Below are 27239 nucleotides of genomic sequence, written 5' to 3' on the forward strand. Positions count from 1 at the left end.
CTTCCAACATTCCCCCTCTCCACTTTTTATTTCCTCCTTTTTACATCAATGTTGTAGCCATTTATAAGCTTTTAATCTTGACCTTTAATTATAGGATATTATATACATATGAATTTAGATGATCAAACTACATAGTAAAACTACAAATCATATAATTATGTTATACATAATAAATATTGTATACCTCTATTTCAGTATGACTACAAATAGATTCATTTCCGCAGTTTCAAATAAGCATACTCATACATTGTAGTGTTTCAAATACTCCGTACATGTACACACTCGTATTATAATTGAAAAAAAAAAAACAATAATTCACAATTGGTGTTATTGGTTAGCAGAATTTTCCATTTCTTCATTCGTAAAATACTACAATGATCACGATTTACCTTAAATTGTAAAGATTACTAATAATGATGGAAACTAAAGATTCACATGACTGATAATAGCATTAGGAAAAGAAAATATCAGTTATACGGAAAATCATAAGATATTATTATTAGCACCAATGTGATCAAAATTTTACCATAATATCAATTTTACTATTCTATAAGCTAATTACTGATTAGTTTGTTGTCCACCCACAATGTCAAAAACGCAATCAAAACTCATAGAAATTTATACAAATTTGTAAACAATGGAAATAAAAACTGCGATAAACAAAAAAATCAATAAAACTATTGCCCACACAACAATTAATTTAACGGAGTTTTCGTGCCACTTTTATTTTTGTACTGCTAGTGCTATTTTGAAAATAGTCATGGGGTATTTTAATTCTTCCGAGATCAGGAAATACAAAAACTTCAAGTATACAATCATTCACATGGCTTAGCACCACCAGGAAATACAATTGTAAGTTGGATGAAAGCACGTACACTATTTAGTTTATTTTGATGATCAAACTTCATAGCGATATCTACAGAGGCGTTTATTTTTGTACTGCTAGCACTGATTAAATAAAAACTGAATGAGTAAGCAAGAAGACTTACAGGGAAGAGAGACGATTTCTCGCCGGCGGCTCTGTGGAGAGATTGTGTTGATCTTGATATCCCCTCCTTCTACCTTAGAAATCAGAACTTGTAATACCTTGAAATCAGAACTTGTAATAGTTGTATTGCAGAAAGTATTGAGAGGTGAGTAAATTGAAGAGAGTTGGTTGCTGTGAGGGAATTGAAGTTGTTCTCCATGAAAGTAGGAGAAGTAAGAGAGGTAAGTGGGGGAGTTAGTTGATATTACGTGGGTTGAGGAGTTTCATAACTCCGTATATTTTATTTGGGCTGAATTTCCTAATTTTGATTGTCAATTGGTTGAGTAATATATCATCAAAAGGTCTTGCGCGCACAAGGTGTACAATAAATTTATTGTACATCAAGATAACTTTTATGCAGTTTTTCGTAACTTTAACCTATTTTTCTGTAACGTTTATATTATAAAATTAAAAAGTTGATAGATAAACATTTTAAAGGGTTAAATGATTAATTTATACATATTAGTGATTTTGAAGAAATAATTTTTATTGAAATGAAAAATTTTATCATTAAAAAATAGATAACTTTTACATATATAAACGTAACTTTTAAGTATTTTGAATCAACTTTTACTTCGGTGTACAATATTTATTGTACACCCATTGTAAATAAGAATTTGTGATATATCATATATTACTAGTATGATATTACGTGTTTTTTTTTTTAATTTGTGAAAATCAATTTGAATTTTGGAATTTAGGGTATTTTGATTGATTTTGGAGGGAGTCAATGAGATTGCTGGATTTGGGTTTTGGAGGTCTCACATACTCCAATGACTCTTTTATTACAAACTTTTATATAAGGCGGTCTTTCCTGTAAGACCGCCTTGTTGTCACCAAGCTGCCACGTATGAGCTGAGTCAGCGTTTTATCTCCCAAAAAATATATATACATATTTTGCATTTCTTTTTCATTTTTATTTTCATAACCCTAATTCTCTCTCCTCCAAATTCTCTGACCCCCTCTCTCTCCTCCAAACCTCTCTGATCCTCTCTCTCCTCCAAACCTCTCGGCCAACGCCGGTGATAACCTGGAGAATCGAGGTCGACGGCGGAGGATACCGGCGACGCGGTTAGGGCGGAGGTGAGAATTGTTCACTCGGCCTCCATCTATCTCCTTCATTTCTCCTTCATTCTTGATTTAGTTAGGGTTTTGATTTTCCTTTTTATTGTTTAGTTTTGTTGATTTTGCAGATTAATTTACCGGAAAGATGAGAATGTGGTGGCCGACGAGCAGCGGCGAAGGGAGGAAGGAGATCGTGCGATGTTCAGGAAGAGGAGAGGAGAGACCGAGGAGGTTGCGCGATGAGTCGTCGTGGCTGCTGCTGCTCCTCGTCGGACAACCTAGTTAGGAAATTGCATGAGGAAGATGAGGTGTTCCTTATGAGGTGATTCTTTATCTTTCACATGTTGATTTGTTGATTTAGATTTGATGATTTAGATTTGATTTTGTTTTGTTTCGATTGAATTGATTAGGTTTTTCCAATCTCCTCTTTTGATTTAGGTTTTTTTGATTTTTGAATTACTGGCAGGAGGAGGCGGATTTGCCGCTGGTTGTTGGTGGTGGTGGTTGCCGCTGCCGCAATTAGAGGAAGGAGACGTAGCGCCTGATACTGAAGTTGCTCAGTCATGCGGTGGCTGCGAGGCGAACGAAGCGAAGCTGCTAACCTCGCTAGGGTTTCGTAGCTGGAAGGAAGCGTTACTTGTTGGTCGATTATGCTGTTGTTGGTGTTTTAATTTCGTTTTAGTTAAGAATTGTAATGTTTTAGTTATGGTTTTTCTGTATTTAGTTAAGAAATAAATGGTTTAGTTGATTTTCTTAAGTGAATAATTGTTTAGTTAAAATTCATATGAGTTTAGTCAACATTTTCGGAGGTTTAGTTAATATATTTTGTGTTCCATTTGTCTGAGTTTTAGTCGTGGTTTAAGAAGTTTTAGTTAAGAATTATTTTGTTTTAGTTATGAATATTGTCGTTTTAGTTAAGGTTAAATTTATTTTAGTTGAGAATATAATTTTGTTTTAACTAATAATCACTTTTTAGGTTTTTTGAGTTTTAGTTAAGATTTCTTTAGTGTTAGTTACGATTTTCTAGGAATTGGTTAAGATTTTTTGAGTTTTATTTACCTCTTTTGAGTTTTAGACAACGAAGTTCATGATTTTAGTTAAGATGCACACTTTTAAACATGCAATGAAACTAATTAGTTAAGTAATGGAATCAATTAGTTAAACATTGAAATCAAGTAGTTAAGCAATATAACCAATTAGTTAAGCTATGAAAACACTAAGTTTACAGATATAAAGAAAGTATTGTTAAGCCTGAAATTCAATTAGTTAAGCAATGAAACCAACTAGTTAAGCATTGCAATCAATTAGTTAAACAATGAAATCAATTAGTTAAGCAATGAAACCAATGAGTTAAGCATTGCAACCAATTAGTTAAGCAATGAAAACCAATTAGTTAAGCATTGAAACCAATTAGTTAAGCAATGAAACCAATTAGTTAAGCATTGCAACCAATTAGTTAAGCAATGAAACCAATTAGTTAAGCATTGAAACCAATTAGTTAAGGTTTGTCGAACTTTATCTCTCTCCTTCATTCACTTTGGTTTAAGATTTTCAGCTTTTCAAAGACGTGTTCATCTAATGTTCTTTTCCAGTAATTCACCGAATCCATTTGTTTTCTGATTTGATTTTGGTTTCGGATTTGTTTTCTGATTTGATTTTAGTTTGTGGCGTCGAATGCGGCGATTTTGGTTTGTGGCGTCGAATGCGGCGTTTTGTCGATAATTTGGACGATCTTAGTTTTTTTGTAGATCGAACCGAGTTTGTGCTTTGGATGCGATGTTAGAGGATGTTGAGCGGTCGATGGTGGAGATGGTAGTAGGCAGTAGATGTTTGAGGAGAGAGATCTGGAGGAGCTGTTGCAATTGCCAGTGACTGCAATCGTGAAGTAACATGCTTTGGTGGCTGCGATGTTTCTTCAGTGTGGCCTGGTGGTCTTGCAGTGGCTTCGCTATCCCTGCTGGTGGCTGCGACTCGAAGGAACATCAGCTGGTGCAAGGGTTGCCTGAGCTTGTGGTTTGATTGATGATGTTGGTGTTATGTTTTGTTGTTGGATTGAGATTGCTATTCAACAAAAAACAAGAGTTCAAGAATAATTTGTATTTTTTTAAAAGTGTAATTATTAATGGATTTGATGTATTTAGTAATGATTAAATTGCTTATAGTTAATAATATTTTCGTTCTAGTTATATTTCTAATGTATATAGTAATTATTAAATTGCTAATAGTTAATACTTGTAATGTTTTTGTTTTAGTTATATTTCTGATATATATTTAGTTATGAAATTTTAGTTTTAGTAACATTTTTTTTGCATTGAAGTCATTTTTTGTTTTAGTTTTTCTTATGTTATATTTAGTTAAAAATAACTTTGATTTAGTTAAGATTACAATTGTTTTAGTTAACATTACAATTATTTTTGTTAAGAATAATTTTTAGTTCAAACTTAATTGTTTTAGCTAAGAGTACATTTTGATGTTTAGTTAAAAAATTTTGAGTTTTAGTTAAGGTTTTTAGAATTTTAGTTATGATTTTTTAAGTTTTAGTTGTGATTCATTTATGACGTTTGGTTATAATTTATTGAGTTTTAGTTAAGGTTTTTTGAATTTTAGTTATGGTATTTTGAGTTTAAGTTACGTATTTCCGAGTTTCAAACAACAAATTTCAAAGCTTTAATTAAGATTCAGAAATGGAACCAATTAATTAAGATATGGAACCAATTAGTTAATAAATGGAACCAATTAGTTAAGCAATAAAACTAATTAGTTAAACACTGAAACTAATAAGTTTACAAGTATAAAGAAAATATTTGTTGAGCGTGGAATTCAATTAGTTATGCATTCGAACTAATTAGTTAAATAATGAAAGCAATTAGTTAAACATTGGGACCAGTTACTTATGCAATAAAACTAATAAGTTTACAGATATAAAGAAATTTTTGTTAAGCCTGAAATTTAATTAGTTAAGTAATTGAACCAATTAGTTAAGCAATGAAACCAATTAGTTAAGCACTGAAACCAAGTAGTTAATCAATATAACCAATTAGTTAAGCAGTAAAACCATTTAGTTAACCACTGGAACCAATTAGTTAAACATTAAAACCAACTAGTTAAGCATTGAAACCAATAAGTTTACAGATATAAAGTATTTGTTAAGCCTGACGTTCAATTAGTTAAGCAATGGAACAAATTAGTTAAACAATGGAACGATTTAGTTAAAGCAATGGAACCAATTAGTTAAGCAATTAAACCAGTTAGTTAAGTCTGAAATTCAATTAGTTAAGCAATGAAACCAATTAGTCAAACAATAGAACCAGTTAGTTAAGCAACGAAACGACTTAGTTAAAGAAATGGAATCAATTAGTTAAGCCTGAAATTCATTTAGTTAAGCAATAAAACCAATTAGTTAAGCCTGCAATTCAATTAGTTAAACATAAAATTCAATTAGTTGAACAATGAAAACAATTAGTTAAGACTGAAATCCAATTAGTTAAGAATGAAATTTCATTAGTTAAGCCTGAAATTCAATTAGTTAAGCTATGAAACCAATTAGTTAAACAATGGAACGAATTAGTTAAAGCAATAAAACCAATTTGTAACACCCCGACAATTCTCTCTTTTCTAAAATAATCTTTTAATATAAAACGTAGAGAATTATCAAGGCATTATCGCCCGTGTGAAAACGTAACGGCTTATTCAGAATTTTGCAGCGGAAAACATAAAACTAACTTCAGGTTTATAAATAATCGATTACAGATTTAGTCCAAAACCCATTTAACTGAAATAAGGAAATACGAATAGTACGACAAATTTCAAATTTAAGTTAACAAACCAAATCACTTAATAAAGCAAATCTAACTACAAGCTCTCTAATCCCGATCCCCAATGATGCATCATCTTCAAACCTGCAGATGGACAATGCTTATTGATCCTTAGAGACTGCTCACCAAGATTGGGTCATCACAGGATCAATAAGGCATAGCCATGATCAACATGCACAAGCAAAAGCACGTAATCAGCAAAGCTGAGTACTACATACTAAATCAATAATAATCCTAACATGATTCTATTAAACGAACAATCCTAACATGGTACTAAATAAAACATAAGCAAGGATAATCAAGATATATTGACTTGAAGACTATGTTTGACTGAACTAGACTTTTGTATCATTAACATTATTTAAATTGAAATAGTCAATGGACTGAGTTGTCTACTAGAAACTTCTTCTTCTTCACTAAGGAAGACGAGGTACGGGCGCGACTCCGTAAACCCCAATGACCTGCGATATCGAGGGACTTTTAAATAAAAATAGAACCGGTGATCAATCCGGCCCCAGAAAAAGCCATAGGCGACCCATGACCCCAACTCCTGATTGTCCGTCACTTTAGACGTGCACAGTCTAAAGCTATTGCTACTCATGTTCACTTTACATGACTTAACTTTTAATACTTGGTTATGACTCATCAAACATAAATATTATATTCAACAAGTAAACGCAACTTCTTCTATCTTTGAATTAAACAAGTGATCACAGAGACGTCACACAAGACTTATTCCAATTAATTCAACCTTTCCTTTAATACTGATACAACCCCTCTATATGGGTATAAGGTTTCAACTTACTAAACAAGGTCCTCGGCCCTTATAAAGTAGTGAAAAGCTAAAAGGGAACAATGAACAATCGATCTGAATCAATATATATAATAATCTAATGTTCCCAACCAACATGTTCGCATCAATCATCCATACCAACATGCTATAATTCTCATAACGAAATATATATGCTTAACATGTCCATCCAACAATATTAAACATGCACTTTCAACATAACCTAGTTCATCAACAATTTCAACATAACCAAGTTCCTCAATCGTTTCAACATAACGAAGTTCATAAATCATTTCAATATGGTTTCAACAAATCACACACATTCCAAGCACACAGGTATGTACGTACCTTGTGTAAACAAACTGATAGGCCACTTTAACGAACTCAAAAGTTGCCTACAGAGAATTCTCCGCCTAAAAACAACCAATAAAATTCCCCAATCAATATCCAACAATTTACAGCAATACTAAAGTACTCTAAATACACCCTAAACATATTTTGAACCATCCCAATATCGAAACTTAACTAAATAACCTCCAAGCATAATAACTATTAAACTAATGATCCCAAAACGTTCTAAACTCCAATAAAACATTCCTTTTAAAATTTCCAGCAATATAAAATAATTTCAAACGTCCACAAAACATAATGAACGTTCTTAAAATCATAAAAATAATAGCTTTAATAATATATAATCATTCGATTATGATTTAAATCATTAAAAACCTTAAAATTTCACACTTTAATAATTAAAATCATTATTTCATTTCAATTACCTAATCTGAAAATTAATAATTTAATTATGCAAACCTAAAATTCTGAAATCCACAATTAAATCATAAATCTTATAATTTAAATTCAAGAAACGCAATTTAAATTATTAAAACGTTATTAAATTCATTATTTAAACATAATATGTAAATCTGAAAATTCTAGTTAAATCATAGAAACATATAATTTAAATTCAAGAGCATAAATTCAAATTAATAAACTTAATTAAAAGATTTAAATAACTTAGGGTTTAAGAAACAACCAAAAGAGAGGGAATGGGTTGCTGGCCGGCGGCAGTGGTGGCGGCAGCAGGCGGGTGGTCTACGGCGCGGCGGACAGGCGGCGCGACGCAACTGGTGGCTGACACTAGTGATGGTGGCGAGGGGAGTGTGCTTGCGTGGAGGAGGAAGGAGGGAGGAGCAGGCCGAGCGGGCAGGGCCACAACGACGGTGCAGGCGGTGCGGCGCGGGGTAGACGCAGAAACAGCAACCAGGTGGCGGTGGTTGCGAGCGCTGGTGGTGGTTGAGCAAAACAGAACTCATGATTAATTAAGGGAAGAAGAAGAAGAAGAAGGGAGAAAGAAAGAAATTATAGACGAGAGGGAGGAGGAGGAATTACCGGGCACAGGAGGAGGAGGAGCGACGGTGGTCGGGTGGCTGCGGCGGCTGGGACAACGGCGGTGGCTTGGTACAACAGGCTTTTGGGTTTTTACGTGAAGTTTGAAGAGGGTCTGAGGGTTTTGCTTTTCACGTACAGTTGAGACAAGGGGAGAGTTTGTTGGTTTTTCATTTCACGTGAAATGGATTAGAAAAGGGAGTTTTTGGGGGTTTTTTTTATTTTTTTTATTTTGGGCTTTTCCCACGTGGGGCTAGGATTAGGATTTGGGTTTTAGTGTTTGAGTCAAATCGAATAGGGTTGTTTTTCCGAATTCAACGAGTTTTCCTAATTCAAATTCTTTTCAACATAAAATTCTAAAATTATTCTTGATTGCGCAAACCGTTAAAATATTTAGAATATATTTAAATGAAATTAAATATACATTAAATATATAAATATAATAAAGTTCAAAAATCGTTAAATATTTAGAACGTACTTAAAATAAAATAAATATACGTTAATTATATATTCATTACTTAAAATTCATAAATTCTATTTAAATATAAATAATATACGTTAAAATATATTAATAAAATTTATAAATTTACGGGGGATTACAATCTACCCCTCTTAAAAGAAGTTTCGTCCCGAAACTTGACACAAAATTTCCCACCTTTTCCCCAAGAGCTTTTAACTTATTCTTACTAGAGAAGTACTTGTGCCATCTATGTGCACTCTTTTGCCAATTCAAAGCTGTTTGTGTTACTCATGAACACCTTTTCTTATGCGGAGAATCTATTTGCTTTGCATCAACTTGTAAAATTTGCTAAAATGAGCATGAAAATGCATAAAAATGACATAAAATAGGTAAAAAGTGCGAATTTCTATCGCATTCTACCCCCCTTAAAGAAAACGAGTTACGCCCTCGTAACTCACCTCAGGGAATAGCTAACCAAAATTCTTTTTCGACGAATTCTATCCTCAAAATTCCTATTTCACTAAAACTACTAACTTTAGACTTTTCGCAACAGATGACTAAACAAAAGAACAAGTCACCACGAATTAAATAATGCTTAACTTGCGCGGAGTTAATAGAAAAGTACCAGAATCTATATCGGCAGATCGTTCATCCTCATTCCGATTCATCATGTACAACTTTCCTGGAGCCTTATTCGGGTTGTTGTTATCATTTGCAGGCTTATTATAGTTCTCTTGATTGTTTTGTGCCCCTCCAGGCTTTGAATTTTGACCTCCAGATTGGTTAAACCTCACTTGGTTTCCACTTCCATTACTATTTTGTTCCTTTCTGTGCTTAGTGAAGCACTCATACTCCCTATGTCCCCTTTTTTGACAATAGTTGCAGGTCACTAATTCTCCTTTGCAGTTCTTACCAGGGTGATTGTTACTGCACATCTTGCAATGATGCACTCTCTCAGACGGGTTCGAGTTGTTGTGGTGCCCCTGATTGTTTCTTCCTTGGAAATTTCCATTTCCATTCCCATTTTCGTTTCTATTCTTTTTAAAGTTTTCTTGGTTACCCCCAGCATTAAAATCTTTTCTCTTTTCCCCAATTACCACAGTTTTCTTTTCCCTTCTAGACTGCAGACCATAAATATGAGCAGCTCTCCCATACACTATGTCTAAGGAAGTAAAAGTTTCTCCACCTAATCCCAGTTGAATTTCATCCGTCAGCCCTTGCTCAAATCTTTGAGCCTTTAGCTCCTCAGTAGCTACCACCTCAGGTGCAAACCTCGATAAAGCTATAAACTTGCTATAGTATTCAGCAATAGTCATATTCCCCATCCTAAGGTTGATAAACTCCTGCGCTTTCTGCTTTCTCATAAAAGGAGGATAAAACTTCCCCCTTAAGGCAACTATGAATGAATCCCAATTGAATCCCTCAACAGCACTTAGTCTATTTCCATTTTCTTTCCACCACAAATCGGCTTCATCTTTTAGATATAGGACAGCTTGACTTACTCTCATACTCCCAGGGCAACTCACAGCCTCAAATAGTTTCTCAAATTCCCTAATCCAGTTTTCCAGGAAGGTAGGGTCTGCTTGTCCCTTGAAATACGGTGGCTTGACCTTAGAAAGTCTTTCAAACATTTCCCCTGCAGAATCGGGGCGCTCAGTTCTCTCCTGGGTTAGCTTTTCCGCCAAGAGGCGAATCGCAGCAGCTAGATCATTGTTGTTGGCCATTCTAGAACGCGACCTGCAATTAGTATACTCTATTTCAGGTTTGAAACACCACTTATACATTATCCCATACAATTTAATACTTGAATTGACCATAAAGATCGCCTCAACCAACAATGTTCACATTAATACACATCATTTACGAAGGCACGAAAATCGTTTATGAAGGTGCAACGATCGTCTACAAGATGCAATAATCATTGGAAAATAATCATCCTCAATAATTCGCGAAAGACATTTACGCACTACACATAAGGCATAACATTTTGAATCATATTGGTCATGAGGGTCTAGATTGGCCCTCACTTCCTTTATGTTCTCATCATTTAATATTATTGTGGCAATTAAATTGATCCACAATTCACATTGAGTATGCAAACAATTAATCCATGACGTACTACCTAGAGGTTGGAGTATTATGGAATCCTCAAAATAGAATAAAGAACACTTCCTTGAAAACTTTAACTTTTATTGCTAACTCCATAGAGGTTTATTACATCCTTGAAAATAATAAAGAACATTTCAAACTTCAATAAAATTTAACCTTAAACTGTTGTAACTTTGCTACTTATTCTTTAAAACATAAGAGCTAATAAACTATTTATGACTTCAAAATATTTGTGGCCTCTTGCCTATCCATTGCTCCTGAAACTTGCGGAGTGAAATTTAGATTTCAAGATCATCGAACTCTTCTTCAGGGTCTTCATCGGGGTCTTCCTCAGGGTTTGCATCTTCACCCATGTCTTCATTTTGATTAGGCTCACTTGCCATCTCCTGTTCACTTTCGAGCTCTGCATTCGAATCACTAGAGATCTCAATGGTTGGCTCATGAGCCGCTGGGTTAGGATTCTCTGCCTCAACACCTACATTCTCATTCTCCACAGCTACATCATTTTCCTCTAGGTCATTATTTACACTAATTCCCATAGGTTCTTCTGTAACTGAATCCCCAACATGACTCCCTACGATTTTACCGTCTCTAAACCCACTTTCTGCCGCTTCAATAACGGTGGTCAGAATTTCTGAATCATATTTCCATCTACCATCCCAAGTTCCATACTTAGCCAAGTTTGGAGTTCCATTATCAGAATGCATGTCTTTAAACTTTTCCTTGAGTTCTAGGTATGGAAATTTGTTAGGTAAGCAATTAATGATAGTGGCTGCTATGATATCCTTTCTCATTAAGATAGGTTGCCCTTGAACCTTAGCATAATATTCACATCCAAACACAATTTTTTCACATAAATATCTGGGGTTTCTATATCAAGTTTCTCGAAGGATCCTATATTGGTATACTTGGAAAGAAACATTTTATTCCTGAAATAAACAATTCAAGGTCTCACTAACGATTTTCCAGCCAAAACATAAACAAGGTTCAGTAATCGATAAGTTTGGTGGAATCAAACAATTCTTTATGCACTTGTAAATGTAACACTTAAACAATTAGCACATGCACATACATAACAATCAATTTCTTATCATTGACTAGCTACTAATGTACATATAATTCTATCTTATATGCCCTTCTTATACTACCCATCTCTCATAAACTAAAGCATTAGAATCATTTATATAACGAAATAAAAGAACGAAAATATAATAAAATTATAACGTAGCGAATAAATTCGAGAATAAAGTTATTAATTCAAAAAGATTTATATTTCCTAATTAACGAATTCTAACTCTTGAAACAACTTTAAAAAAATTGAACTCCTTTTTAAAAAAAAATGTATTCATATGATTTTTATTTATTTGTTTGAATAATAAATAATAAAAAATAAATGTCCAAAGTATCACTTTAACTTGGAAAAATAATTTGATTTCGAACGTAAATAAGGAATATCGTATACTTTCAAACAAGGTAAAATGAAATCGGCCCCCCAAAAAAAAGTACCAATTTTTGAACACTATAATCCGTAGAAGCTCGATTTTTAAGAAATCTATTTTAAATAACTAGGTAGTTAGGCGCCTAAAAATTTATTAAAGTAAAACCTTAGCTTCTAGATACCACTTTGTAACACCCCGACAATTCTCTCTTTTCTAAAATAATCTTTTAATATAAAACGTAGAGAATTATCAAGGCATTATCGCCCGTGTGAAAACGTAACGGCTTATTCAGAATTTTGCAGCGGAAAACATAAAACTAACTTCAGGTTTATAAATAATCGATTACAGATTTAGTCCAAAACCCATTTAACTGAAATAAGGAAATACGAATAGTACGACAAATTTCAAATTTAAGTTAACAAACCAAATCACTTAATAAAGCAAATCTAACTACAAGCTCTCTAATCCCGATCCCCAATGATGCATCATCTTCAAACCTGCAGATGGACAATGCTTATTGATCCTTAGAGACTGCTCACCAAGATTGGGTCATCACAGGATCAATAAGGCATAGCCATGATCAACATGCACAAGCAAAAGCACGTAATCAGCAAAGCTGAGTACTACATACTAAATCAATAATAATCCTAACATGATTCTATTAAACGAACAATCCTAACATGGTACTAAATAAAACATAAGCAAGGATAATCAAGATATATTGACTTGAAGACTATGTTTGACTGAACTAGACTTTTGTATCATTAACATTATTTAAATTGAAATAGTCAATGGACTGAGTTGTCTACTAGAAACTTCTTCTTCTTCACTAAGGAAGACGAGGTACGGGCGCGACTCCGTAAACCCCAATGACCTGCGATATCGAGGGACTTTTAAATAAAAATAGAACCGGTGATCAATCCGGCCCCAGAAAAAGCCATAGGCGACCCATGACCCCAACTCCTGATTGTCCGTCACTTTAGACGTGCACAGTCTAAAGCTATTGCTACTCATGTTCACTTTACATGACTTAACTTTTAATACTTGGTTATGACTCATCAAACATAAATATTATATTCAACAAGTAAACGCAACTTCTTCTATCTTTGAATTAAACAAGTGATCACAGAGACGTCACACAAGACTTATTCCAATTAATTCAACCTTTCCTTTAATACTGATACAACCCCTCTATATGGGTATAAGGTTTCAACTTACTAAACAAGGTCCTCGGCCCTTATAAAGTAGTGAAAAGCTAAAAGGGAACAATGAACAATCGATCTGAATCAATATATATAATAATCTAATGTTCCCAACCAACATGTTCGCATCAATCATCCATACCAACATGCTATAATTCTCATAACGAAATATATATGCTTAACATGTCCATCCAACAATATTAAACATGCACTTTCAACATAACCTAGTTCATCAACAATTTCAACATAACCAAGTTCCTCAATCGTTTCAACATAACGAAGTTCATAAATCATTTCAATATGGTTTCAACAAATCACACACATTCCAAGCACACAGGTATGTACGTACCTTGTGTAAACAAACTGATAGGCCACTTTAACGAACTCAAAAGTCGCCTACAGAGAATTCTCCGCCTAAAAACAACCAATAAAATTCCCCAATCAATATCCAACAATTTACAGCAATACTAAAGTACTCTAAATACACCCTAAACATATTTTGAACCATCCCAATATCGAAACTTAACTAAATAACCTCCAAGCATAATAACTATTAAACTAATGATCCCAAAACGTTCTAAACTCCAATAAAACATTCCTTTTAAAATTTCCAGCAATATAAAATAATTTCAAACGTCCACAAAACATAATGAACGTTCTTAAAATCATAAAAATAATAGCTTTAATAATATATAATCATTCGATTATGATTTAAATCATTAAAAACCTTAAAATTTCACACTTTAATAATTAAAATCATTATTTCATTTCAATTACCTAATCTGAAAATTAATAATTTAATTATGCAAACCTAAAATTCTGAAATCCACAATTAAATCATAAATCTTATAATTTAAATTCAAGAAACGCAATTTAAATTATTAAAACGTTATTAAATTCATTATTTAAACATAATATGTAAATCTGAAAATTCTAGTTAAATCATAGAAACATATAATTTAAATTCAAGAGCATAAATTCAAATTAATAAACTTAATTAAAAGATTTAAATAACTTAGGGTTTAAGAAACAACCAAAAGAGAGGGAATGGGTTGCTGGCCGGCGGCAGTGGTGGCGGCAGCAGGCGGGTGGTCTACGGCGCGGCGGACAGGCGGCGCGACGCAACTGGTGGCTGACACTAGTGATGGTGGCGAGGGGAGTGTGCTTGCGTGGAGGAGGAAGGAGGGAGGAGCAGGCCGAGCGGGCAGGGCCACAACGACGGTGCAGGCGGTGCGGCGCGGGGTAGACGCAGAAACAGCAACCAGGTGGCGGTGGTTGCGAGCGCTGGTGGTGGTTGAGCAAAACAGAACTCATGATTAATTAAGGGAAGAAGAAGAAGAAGAAGGGAGAAAGAAAGAAATTATAGACGAGAGGGAGGAGGAGGAATTACCGGGCACAGGAGGAGGAGGAGCGACGGTGGTCGGGTGGCTGCGGCGGCTGGGACAACGGCGGTGGCTTGGTACAACAGGCTTTTGGGTTTTTACGTGAAGTTTGAAGAGGGTCTGAGGGTTTTGCTTTTCACGTACAGTTGAGACAAGGGGAGAGTTTGTTGGTTTTTCATTTCACGTGAAATGGATTAGAAAAGGGAGTTTTTGGGGGTTTTTTTTTATTTTTTTTATTTTGGGCTTTTCCCACGTGGGGCTAGGATTAGGATTTGGGTTTTAGTGTTTGAGTCAAATCGAATAGGGTTGTTTTTCCGAATTCAACGAGTTTTCCTAATTCAAATTCTTTTCAACATAAAATTCTAAAATTATTCTTGATTGCGCAAACCGTTAAAATATTTAGAATATATTTAAATGAAATTAAATATACATTAAATATATAAATATAATAAAGTTCAAAAATCGTTAAATATTTAGAACGTACTTAAAATAAAATAAATATACGTTAATTATATATTCATTACTTAAAATTCATAAATTCTATTTAAATATAAATAATATACGTTAAAATATATTAATAAAATTTATAAATTTACGGGGGATTACACAATTAGTTAAGTAATGAAATCAATTTATTAAGCATGAAATTCAATTAGTTAAGCATTGAAACTAATTAGTTAAGCACGTGAACTAATTAGTTAAGCAATACATAATTCTAGAGATTTTTGTATAAATTAATTACGATAAAATATTTATGCTTCTAAAAACCATTTCAAAACTAAAAAATTACTTAAATGCAAAAAATGTAACTAAAAATCATTTCATAACTAAATATAAGAAAATTATAACTAATTCCATACAATCTTTTACTAAAACCATGAATAACTCAATAGAATTAAAACACCAACAAGTAGTCAATTCCTCCTTCTAAAACCAACCAAGATTAAAAAAAAAAAAAAATCTGGAACATGATGTTCCCGTCGGTGAGATGGTGTTGATCCGAAAAGCTCCGCTTCTCCTTCCTTTCTCGCTGTTTCCCGGCGGATTGTTCCTTGAGGCAAGCTTCCACCACAACGGTCATTTCACTGAAACCGCGCACCTCCAACAACTCCCTATCATTTCACGAAACCCAACGTCTTCCTAGCAGCACCAGCCACATCCCCACCACCGTCACCGCCCCCTCTTCAATTCTCATGAAATCAAACATCTAAAATATCAACCAAATTATTCAAAAACCTAAATTGCAAATTCAACAAAATCAAAGGAAAAAAACCGAAAACCTAAAACCTCAAACGAAATCCATGGTCGGCGGAGAACAGAGGCTGGGACAGTCGGAATCCATGGTGGTGCATCTTGCAACGGCGGCGAGAGGACAGATCGGAGAAGGAGAAGGCCGGAGAAGAGAGAATGAAGGTGGCTATGGTTTTGGAGGGGACGGCGAGAGTGTTGGAGGAGAGAGAGAGCGGGGCTGAGGGGTTAGGTTTGGTGTTGCAGAAGGTTAGGATTTTGTGTGGTAGAGAGAAGGATGAGAGGAGAGCGTTTGCAGAAAATGAGAGGAGAGAGAAAAATTTTCAACTTATATCGCGCGTGAGGCCACGCGCGCGTGGTTTCACACCCGGTCTTTCCTACACGCGCCTGTAAGGCGGTCCTACCGAAAAGTTGCTGCTCTTTTATTATTATATAGAATTTTTCGTGAGAATTTTTTGGTTAAATGGGGAAAATAAGGTGAGAATGAATTCTTATTTACATGGGGTGTACGTTAAATATTGTACACCGAAGTTAAAATTAATGTAAAATGCTTAAAAGTTACCCTTATTTATTTTTTAGTAATAAAATTTTTTCATTTTAATAAAAAAAAAGTTTCTTCAAAATTACTAATAATGTATAAAATTAATCACTTACCCCTTTAAAATGTTTATCTATTAACTTTTATTAATAATATAAAAATTTTAAAAAATTGGGTAAAAGTTATGTTAATGTACAATAAATTTATTGTAAATCTTGTACATGTAAGAACTTTTGCTATAGGAAGCAATACTTTATGGACGGAATGAGTAACAATGATTAGAAATTTATAGCAGACGTCAAATTCAATCAAATATGCCGTACTTATCTAGCATATATTTTGATGGAGACCATGGAGGCTTCGTCATGAGTCATGACGTCTAACATTATTGCATAATTATTTTTGATGGACACTCGTTCTATTTCTTATTCAACCAATTGATATGATCTAATTATTTATGGAAGAAAAAGGAGATTTGGATATTAAGAATATGATTATGATGTCATATTGTAATGGCAATTCATCATACGTAATACTTTATTCCATAAAATTTGCAACGTTCACCACTTCCCCATGTAAGAAAAGTTTTATTAATATTGCAATTTTCTTTAAAGGAAGTCTAATTTCTTTTACGTTAAAAGTAGGAGTGGACAGAAACAGAAATGTACATATTCTGATTGATAAAAATTTAGCTGGAATTTAATTTGTTTGAGCTTAAATATATGGTTCGGTAACTACATGAACCAAACTCAAATTTTACGGTGTTCGGTGCGAAAGCTTGTGAGCTCATTAAATTAAGAATAATAATGCATGTTTACAAGATTGTTACGTATCATTTAATACCAATGCTTAAACTATCAATTGAATGACAAACGGGGATCATGTTCTACATAACTCGTCAAAGAAAAATACCACTCCGTATTACAATGTCAATTAAGAAAATTATTAAATATTGTACTTATTGTTGAAATATAGTTCTACCAGTTTATCGAATCAAGACTCGAAATTCGACTTGAACTCGAAAATTCTTATCCAACCTAGTTCGAATTGAGTTCGAGCTCAAATTCGGAAAATTTTAACCAACCAAAGTCAAGCCCATATTAGAGTTTGTTTTGGTTCTGGTTTGTGTCCACCCCGAATTGCAAATTCTTAATATTAGCCTTGTTGATAACTCCCTACTTGGTTACCCATTTGGGTTTTGTGGATTACTTACATGGGTTTTGTAATTCCTTCTCACCGTTTACTCAACTAATTAAAACTTATATTCTATTCTAATGTAGCAAACATTTTTTAAAGGAACTTTTTTTTATTACAACTCATGTGTCACCTAGATGAAAACCCACAATTTTTTAACACGTAGATATCCGATATACCGCTTCAAATTGCAATTTTAGTATCATTACATTACCCTACCATTAAAGCTCTCAAGGAGTCAAGGGTGCTGATCGCAAGCAACTTGAACTCGACTCGGTCAAAGCTCAGTCAATGCTCGACTCGAGCTCAAAACCTTAATGAACAAGCTTTTTCTTGACTCGATAAGCTCGTAGGCATCTCGATAATTTTATTTATGGAGTGTAAATTAAGAAAAAGGACACTACACTTTATGGTACATTTGTGCACTGAGATCGAGTCACTGCATATAATGGACCAAATTGTAATGGGTCACAAGGTACAGGTTTTGATTATGAGGCAGATCATTGGCTTCACAAGCACCAACTTGAGGTCTCATATATAGATCCTCATGTTTTCTGAGCTACTTATGTTTGTATTTTGCATATCAAATGTTCTCATCCACATCAATCCGTAAGACCGTAAGCATCATTTTCAGTTAAAGATACAAGGTTACCAGTTAACCATTTGGTAGGAAAACATCTTACTCGTATTTCATAATAAATCGTAAAAGGACTCATACTAGTTAGGCCCTGTTCTTTTTGCCTTAATTGCAGTTTCAAGACTTTTTCGCAGTTCGGAAGATGGTTCTGAAAGTGCCGTAAAGTCCGGATCCCCGGCCCTCGTTGACAGACAATATTGTAAAATGGCAAAAGAAAAAACAAACTAATTACATACTCCAACATCCAAATGAAACAATAAGTACAGAAGACTCTATTGTGGAGGGGTAGAGGTACCTACTTTCACTGCCTCACAAAATCTATTCCACAAAAAAGAATTATTAAAAAAAAGAAAAAATCTATGTACGTACTTGGTGCTTATAAATTACATTCCTAAAACATGTTATGTTGAACAACATGAAATTCTCAAATTGAACAAAAAAGTTGTTATTGATGTATAATGTACCTGAAACTGAAATCATATGGAACCACTTCTACTAAATCTGAAAGTGTAACATTTTCTTTTCTGTCAATGCAGCTGAACGCTTCTTTCCTACGCTCATCGGGTAACTGGAGACAAACCCAATCAACCAATGAGTCAAAATCCTTCGCAAAGTCGAGTTGATACCAATCCATCAACTTCGGTATTACGAGCTTGTTATCCTTCGATACTCCAACTGCTGCCTGCAGATACTCTCTCTTTGCTACTTCCAACTCGCTTTCTATTTGAGACGCTGTGTACACTCTCACCTGTGTTTAACAAAGACAACGGTACCATAATGAGGAAACGAGAGCTTTACTCTAATCCAACATAGAGTGAATGTTCGGTTCTTTTAGGATATCTCATTAGCTTTAGATATCTATATTGATCTATACACTCTCATTTTAGTAAGTTTTTCCTCTCTTTTCCCTCTCCTATATTACCACTTAATCTCTGTGACAAATCCCTAATATACAGATTAATATGGGAGTATAATTTCAACCTACTTTTGGACCGAGCAAAAAAACTTCTTTGTTGGATACTAAGGCTCCGTTTGTTTTGACGGAAAAACACTTTCTCGGAAAATGATTTTCCTATTTTCCTGATGGAAAACAACTTTCTCTAGGGGAAAACCAACTTTCATTTTGAAAATATACCTACTTTTGGACCGAGCAATAGAATTTCTTTGTTGGACTCGAAGGCTCCGTTTGTTTTGACGGAAAAAGACTTTCTCAGAAAATTATTTTCCTAGTGGAAAACAACTTTCTCTAGGGAAACCCAACTTTCATTTTGAAAATAAGGAATGCCACATTTTCCACTCTAATCCCTTACATTTCCTTTTCTCTCCTCTCATTCCCACTTCAGTGTTCTTTTTCTTTATAATTTTTCTTGTAAGGAAACAAACAAAGGAAAACTATTCCCCCCTGATATTTTCCGTTAGCCTAAAACTTAATGCAAATGGGATTGAACAATGGTCAGTCTGGGCATCCTGGAGTACTTGTTTCAGACATTCTATGTAAAATTCATCAAACCAGAATCCTAAATAGGTTGGAAAACTCACAGCAGGAGAAGACCAACTTCCACAAGATAAGGCAAATGTAACCAATGGTTCTACGCACTCCAAACCAAACATCTCGCTCGCTTTCAGGTCATCACCTTTAACAGCTTTTCTGCCACCCTGTCGAGAACATACGATAAAACAAGGTCAGTAGACGTGACATCCTTATATAGATACTGATTTACTAAACACTCAGTTGATCTGCATATGTTTGGGAGTTAAAAACAAAGATATATAATGCTGGTTACCTGTTTCAAATAATATGGCAATCTTAAAATAAAATGCTCGATTGTGATCGCATTCATTCTCTGACCTCCGACTGTAATAGTTGCCTGTTGAAAACAATTTTAAATTTACTTAAAAGGAAAGTTGCTTTGAAAGAACTCCATACTATACCATTTTATAGAATATGTCAAGGTTATTGCCAATATCTTTCCCACTAGGGATTTTTTGAGTAATTCACTTGTACAATTTTGGCAGCACTTGAGAAATATCAAGTGCGGGCACGCCAAGTGCTGCGCATGTAAAAACCCGCACTTGAGCTTTTTTGTACTAGTGTGTGTTCAGTGGTAAAAACACTATCCAATTAATGCACAATAGCACCAGGATAGGGAAATCTCACCTCACGCATTAGTAAGACAACCTTTTCTGGACTCTCGGGTATTCCATGCTCTAGAAAAGCCTGAAAGTGACATAGCCTTAGCACAAAGCAAAAAATCTAAGGTTAAAAGTTTCAGGATAGTACTTAGCATTGACAATTTGACACCTTACATTCATCAAGCAAGAATTGTACGTATTTATCCAGAATGCAAGCTTATGCTGGTGTCCAAGGCCGTCCAAGCTGACTCTGGCAAGCTTCCCAAGGAGAAGCCTAGATATATACATGCATAATTAAGTTAAGCAAAGTGATCTAAATAATAATTGTAAGGTAATAGGAAAATGCAGTAAATTAAACTAACTTGAGTTTATGAAGCAAGAAAAGAGCATTTCTTTTCCTTTTTAGATCAAACGAGAGAGCATCAACTGTGCAGAAATCCTTGTAAACACCGATATCTCTGTGTTTGATTCCTGCAGAACCTCTATAAGGATCCTGAAACTCCTTATCTTTCTGTTGGTGAGAGGTAAATGATAAAGAATAAGGCGATGTGTCCAATTGAGTCCCTTTATCATTTGTTGCTGTTGTTGTTGTGCCCATCCTTATAAAAATGCTACACAAACACTTCAATATATCCTCTGAGATTTTGTTTGGTTCACTGTCTCCTCCTAATTCTTTGTTTACTGGCTGAAAAAACACAGAAATTTGTCAGAATTATGACAGAATTGAACTTGTTTCATGTCCCAAACTTCCAACTAATAACACCGCAAAACATTATAGAACAACTTTTGTGTAAGACCGCCTCAACGAAAAGACCAATTTGATTGCTTAATTAATTGGTTTTATTGCTTAACTAATTATTTTCATTGCCTAACTTATATGACATTAAGGTGGTCTTTTGTGAAAGACTGCCTTATATAAAAGTTATATACCTGCTTCTGAGATGGTTGACGCTTGAAAGAAGACTTCTTAACCGGTGTCTTAACCCTGGAAAGTTTTCTTTCTGAGGACTGTACATTTCTAAATGAAATAGAACACTTCCTATCATCTTCTTCTTCCTTTTCCTTCTTCACTAACTCTAACGAAAAATCATGATCAAATAAACCTTGTTTCCCATTCATCAAATCACTAGAATTTCTCCTAGTATGACGAGCTTTAATGTTTGTATTTCTTTTAGAATCACAAGGTGTTCGATTTTCCAGAGAATCTGCAGTTGATGAGTTACTTTTCCCATTAACCAAATCACTAGAATTTTGCGCGGTTTGATCAGAAACAATGTCAGAAGAAGTCGAGGTAGTTCTGACTAGTGATAACGAAGACCGATCATCAGAGACAATGTCAGATGAAGTTGACACAGTTCTAGCAACTGATAATGGAGATATCTCAGAATCAGAATGCTCATCTTCTTTAGAAGAACATCTACTCAAAATGCGTTCGTAGTAATCAACAGGACTTTCCAGTTTCCTCTTTGAACAGATGAACACAGCTTCCTCATATAAACTATGTCTGTAACTCACAACCTGTTCTTCGAGGCGAACCACCTCTTCTTCCAGGACAGCAATCTCAGCAAGAAGCTCCTGTGTCTGATCTCAATTTCATCCAATTTAATCAATAAACAGATAATTAATTAATTAATTAATTAATCTAATAATTAAGCACCCAAAATTATGATTAGTTTTTGAGTACTTACATTTGGAGGGAGATAAGGAGGAAGACGAGGAAGAGCACCTAAAGGTCTGTTAAAGGCTCTTTGTAAGGCTCTGTGTATGTTTTCTTCATCTTTCAGCCTCTTCTTCAGCCTGTCAACCTGAATTACAATCCCCAGTTCATAAATTTAAACAAAATAAATTTAAACAAAGAATTAATTGATTGAAAATGTTGAAAACAATACATCTTGCAATAAAGCTGATTTCTTCTGTTTGCGGGTTTGGTTTGCAGTTGGTAATTTAGTTCCTTGCATCTCCACCTTGTTCTCCTGTGTTAAGAATTGCCAATTTTGGAAATTGTTAAGAATTACATCATTAACAATTAACAACAACTTTAAAACCCAGCAAAAATCTGGAAACAAAAATAAATAAAAAGATAAGAACGACATAAATGTAGAAAAAGACAGTTGTTTTCTTTTCTTAGCTTACTTTCTGTAGCTCAGCGGAAAAGGAATTTCTATCCTTTTCCATTTTTTTCTGTAATTGAAAAAACAACAACAACAACAACAACAACAACAACAACAAAATCCTATAATTGCAGAAACCCAGAAACAAAGATTTAATCTTTTTCAACCCAGATTTAATACAATACCCATTTGACTAAAAATTAAAAATTAAGAAATGAGATTTTTTTTTATAAATTGTCAACTGAAATTCAGAGAGTAGAGCAATTTACAGCAAATTAACAGACCCACCAAGAAAATTTCAATTGACAGCTGTAGAAAATATAACCAAAAAATCAACAAAAACTATTAAAAAGGGAAGAAACAATTAGAAGTAAATTCATACATTTTGACGATTCAAAGGATGTTTTCGAATCTGTTGAGACGTGCGCGCTTTAGTGTTCATCTTTCTTTCTTTTTTTTCACTTCATGGGCTGCATGCACTCCACCACCATTTAAGCAACTTGTGTTTAATTTTAATACCAATCAGAAAATAAAAACTCGAAGGAAATTCAGATTACTGGGTATTTTTTTAGATTAATGAAATAAAAATGAGAAATAGAGCGGGAAAGAGTTTGAATCGAATACAAAAAAGGGATATGCAGAAACAGAGATGTGCCTGGATTTTGCTGAGTTTTTCTCTGTATTCCTTTGGAACAAGATCAAAATTACAAAAAAATAGTAAAAAAATGGAATACTTTAAATGGGAATTGATGATTTCCAGAAGGAGGAAGAAAGGATGTATTGAAAAGAGTGGAGTGAGACAAAGTTAGTAAGAAGACGACGAATAGAAATGATAGATTGAGCTTTAGACGGTGTTCAATGAGTTTTGGAGTATTATGTACTACTCTCCACTCAATATTTGTAGTTGCATTTATGTATTTTATCTGAATTTTGTTTGTTTATTCATTGTGGTAAGGGATTTCAGATTTGTGCAGTTAAGAATAATAAATGTAACAACGATTGTTCGAATCAACTGATAAAAGATTTGGACCCTGTTGGGCAATTACGGAGTTGGAGTTGTTACTTGTTAGCTGGCTTAACTAATTATTGGTTGTTTGTTTAAATATTTAGTAAATTAGTTGTTTAATGTAGGCAATGATAATTAAGGATACTCACGTAATCTGATGTAGGTTGATACAGGGTTATGATTTTATAAAATAGTAGGACAAATTTGTCATTTTACACCTATTTCTCCAAATCTATGTAAAATGCTCTTATATTGAGCTTTTTTAAAATTAGTTTTTTCCATCCCAAATCTCTCTTTTTATCCTCTAATTCACCTCAAAAGCTTTTTTTTTCCAAACCTCTCAAAACCAAACATTTCCTTGTTCTACTCCGTGTTAAACAAGGTTTCTGGATTGTAGACTTAGAAATGCAATAAATCTTTAAAGAGTTTCCTCTAGTTATGATCCGACTCGACTCGAATAGAAACTATCATAATTAAAGTTTAGTAGTAATAACATTAATAACAGGGGTCGCAAATAGGCCTGGTCACAGAGACGGACCTTTCCCAAGTCGATTCACACAAAATTCACTATTTTATACTGAATAAGGCGAACTTTTCTTCCATTTCAAGTCGGGCCAATTTCACTCCTAAAACTTCGATTTTAGATGTCCATAACCCCATAAGAACATGTCGGTGCAAGGCCGGGCTGGGCCAGAAAATTGGTCCTATAATTACTGCCCTGCTTTTTTGAGACGGGTCCGGGACGGGTCAGGTTGGGCTAAGCTAGATTCGGTATAGTGGTAAAGATAAATGAATGGTAAAGAAAAGAAGGGGAAAAAGGGATGATTTGGTGGAGTGGTGGGGTTGTGAAATGTGGGCGTTGGAATTTGGAGAGGTGAGATCAGAGATCATGCTAAAAGATGAAAGCACCCAATTTAAAAAGTGAGTGAGTCAGTAATTCAGTACATGTATGTGTAATGTGTGTGTGTGTGTGTAAGTGAATGACTGTGACGCCAACCTTGTTCCATCATGAATACTCCAGCGGTCCACCCAGCGTGCTCCTATTATTTCGCCCTACAAAATCTTTTACTAAAGTGGAAAAAAAGGAAAGCTTATTCTTTCTTTTTTTTACGTAAAATGAATCCTAACCTTTTTTATCACTACAAAAATAAAAAAACATGAATCTATTATGAAAGTAGAGAGAAAGATAGAGAGGGAAAGAGAGAAACTGTATGTCAGTTATCCTCTTATTTTATTAGACATACATAATATATACATATACATAGTATTATATAGGGGTAAGGGTATAATGGGCATCCACCCTAATATATATTTTATAACACTCCCCCTTGGATGTCCATTATCCAAAACAATATAATGTCTTATAATGCGCATGAAATGTTGCCTCATTAAAAACCTTACTAGGAAAACCCAGTGGGAAAAACCATGGTTAAGGGAAAAAGAGTGCAGCGCGCATTTACTCCCCCTAATGACAACATCACTAAAGATCTTTGAGACGGCGCAAACCAATGAGGTGAATCAACTTTTTAAATGTAGCAGTAGGAAGCGCCTTAGTAAACAAATCTGTCAAATTTTCACTTGAACGAATCTGCAAGACATTTATATCGCCATTCTTCTGAAGTTCATGAGTGAAAAAGAATTTTGGTGATATGTGCTTTGTTCTATCACCTTTGATGTATCCTTCCTTGAGCTGTGCAATACATGCTGCATTATCTTCATATAAAATTGTTGGTGCCTCTTTCTCGGAGGATAAACCACAATCTTCTCTTATATGTTGAATCACAGACCGTAGCCATACACATTCACGGCTAGCCTCATGAATTGCTAATATCTCAGAATGGTTAGAGGAAGTAGCTGCAATAGTTTGTTTTATAGAACGCCAAGAAATGGCAGTACCTCCACATGTGAACAGATATCCAGTTTGTGGTCGGCCATTATGAGGGTCAGATAAATATCCTGCATCTGCAAAACCAACTAAACCTTCTTTTGATAAATTAGGAAAGAACAAACCCATATCTTTTGTACCTTGTAGATAACGAAGTACATGTTTAATCTCATTCCAATGCCTACGGGTTGGGCATGAGCTAAACCTTGCTAACAAATTCACAGAAAATGATATGTCAGGTCTTGTATGACTAGCAAGATACATCAATGCTCCAATTGCACTTAAGTATGGTACTTCAGGACCAAGAATTTCTTCATCATTTTCCCGAGGACGGAAAGGGTCCTTATTCACTTCAAGTGATCTTACAACCATAGGGCTACTCAATGGATGTGCTTGATTCATAGAGAACCTTTTTAGCACCTTTTCTGTATATGTTGTTTGATGCACAAGGATTCCATTCTTTAGGTGCTCAATTTGTAACCCCAAACAAAATTTTGTCTTTCCAAGATCTTTCATTTCAAATTCTTTCTTTAAACATTCCACGGTCATGGAAATCTCTTCAGGAGTTCCAACAATGTTTAGATCATCAACATACACTGCAATTATAACAAATCCTGATCCAAATCTCTTTATAAAAATGCATGGGCTAATAGGATCATTCTTATAGCCTTCTTTCAATAAGTACTCACTAAGGCGATTATATATACCACATACGCCCAGATTGTTACAATCCATATAGAGATCTATTCAATTTGATAGAGAAATGTTCTTGAGAATTTGATTTTGTTGCTTCTGGCAACTTAAATCCTTCTGGGAGTTTCATATAGATATCATTATCCAGTGGGCCATACAAATAAGCTGTGACTACATCCATTAAGCGTAAGTCAAGTCCCTCTCTCATTGCCAGACTAATTATATATCTAAAAGTTGTTGCATCCACCACAGGAGAATATGTCTCCTCATAATCAATACCAGGTCTATGTGAGAATCCTTGTGCAACTAATCTTGCTTTATATCTTTCAATATCACCATTTTCATTTTTCTTTCGCACAAAGACCCATTTATGTCCCACTGGCTTTACATCTTCAGGTGTACGGACTACAGGTCCAAATACTTCTCTTTTTGCAAGAGATTTCAATTCTGATTCAATTGCTTCCTTCCACTTTGGCCAATCATCTCTATGTCTACATTCTTCAATAGACTTTGGTTCATGATCCTCATCATCATCCACAACATTTAATGCTACATTGCATGCAAAAACATTATCGACGTCGATTTGATTTCGGTTCCATGTAATTCCAGACATGATATAATTTATTGAAATTTCTTCATTATCAGGTTCCTGAATTTCATCTTCTATCATGTCTAAAGTCTCTTCTAGAGATCCTTTAAAATTGATAGTATCCTCTATTGGACCATCATTAACCATTGCTCCTTTCCTTTTTCGAGGATTCTTGTCTTTGGAACCTATTGGTCTTCCACGCTTCTGGCGTGCCTTAGACTCATTAGCAACTTCATTTTGTCCTTCTGGGACCTCAATCTTAATTGGAGCATTCACAGCTGGTATATGTGACTTAGTCACTCTCTTTGGGTCAGTAAAAGCGTCTGGCAACTGATTTGCTAAACTTTGTAAATGAATTATCTTTTGAACTTCTAGTTCACATTTCTTAGTACGAGGATCAAAATGAGATAATGATAATTCATTCCAACTAATTTCTTTATCCAGCTGTTTGTTTTCTCCCCCTAAACCTGGGAAAACTGACTCATTAAAATGACAATCAGCAAAACGAGCCTTAAATAAATCCCCTGTAG

At 34.4% G+C, this 27239-nt stretch overlaps 1 protein-coding gene and 4 long non-coding RNA genes across 6 annotated transcripts; 1 reads left to right on the plus strand and 4 right to left on the minus strand.

The window, feature by feature from the left end:
- Window positions 1–1814: 1814 nt before the first annotated feature.
- LOC130469442 (uncharacterized) lies at window positions 1815–2871 on the plus strand. 2 transcript variants are annotated; one of them, XR_008929976.1, is made up of 3 exons: window positions 1815–2110; window positions 2204–2414; window positions 2559–2871. It is a non-coding gene; the product is annotated as an uncharacterized lncRNA (long non-coding RNA). The 2 variants fall into 2 exon arrangements; XR_008929977.1 differs by having other exon boundaries at window positions 2221–2414.
- Window positions 2872–5843: 2972 nt separating this feature from the next.
- On the minus strand, window positions 5844–7078 carry LOC130469443 (uncharacterized). Its single transcript, XR_008929978.1, has 2 exons — window positions 7046–7078; window positions 5844–6025 (listed from the first exon to the last, which is right to left on the minus strand). It is a non-coding gene; the product is annotated as an uncharacterized lncRNA (long non-coding RNA).
- Window positions 7079–12440: 5362 nt separating this feature from the next.
- LOC130469444 (uncharacterized) lies at window positions 12441–13739 on the minus strand. The gene is made up of 2 exons (XR_008929979.1): window positions 13643–13739; window positions 12441–12622 (listed from the first exon to the last, which is right to left on the minus strand). It is a non-coding gene; the product is annotated as an uncharacterized lncRNA (long non-coding RNA).
- A 1742-nt stretch (window positions 13740–15481) lies between these two features.
- On the minus strand, window positions 15482–16334 carry LOC130469445 (uncharacterized). The gene is made up of 2 exons (XR_008929980.1): window positions 15963–16334; window positions 15482–15882 (listed from the first exon to the last, which is right to left on the minus strand). It is a non-coding gene; the product is annotated as an uncharacterized lncRNA (long non-coding RNA).
- Window positions 16335–18317: 1983 nt separating this feature from the next.
- LOC110774746 (uncharacterized) lies at window positions 18318–23564 on the minus strand. The gene is made up of 10 exons (XM_021979327.2): window positions 22919–23564; window positions 22315–22398; window positions 22114–22230; window positions 21356–22006; window positions 20788–21110; window positions 20600–20699; window positions 20451–20510; window positions 20077–20160; window positions 19832–19948; window positions 18318–19040 (listed from the first exon to the last, which is right to left on the minus strand). Exons 1-10 carry the CDS (start codon window positions 22976–22978, stop codon window positions 18738–18740), a joined length of 1899 nt encoding a protein of 632 aa, XP_021835019.1. The 5' UTR covers window positions 22979–23564; the 3' UTR covers window positions 18318–18737.
- Window positions 23565–27239: the final 3675 nt, after the last annotated feature.

This window comes from Spinacia oleracea, chromosome 3 (genome assembly GCF_020520425.1).
Source record: "Spinacia oleracea cultivar Varoflay chromosome 3, BTI_SOV_V1, whole genome shotgun sequence".
Lineage (NCBI taxonomy): Eukaryota > Viridiplantae > Streptophyta > Magnoliopsida > Caryophyllales > Amaranthaceae > Spinacia > Spinacia oleracea.

Excerpts from the sequence above, each read along its gene's own strand:
- LOC110774746 (XM_021979327.2), bottom strand. The coding sequence starts at position 22,978 with ATGAACACTAAAGCGCGCACGTCTCAACAGATTCGAAAACATCCTTTG. Across the intron at positions 20,161-20,450 it reads TTGTCTTACTAATGCGTGAG|GCAACTATTACAGTCGGAGG; the intron begins GTGAGATTTCCC and ends TGTTTTCAACAG. Across the intron at positions 19,041-19,831 it reads GAAGTTGGTCTTCTCCTGCT|GTGAGAGTGTACACAGCGTC; the intron begins GTGAGTTTTCCA and ends TGTTAAACACAG.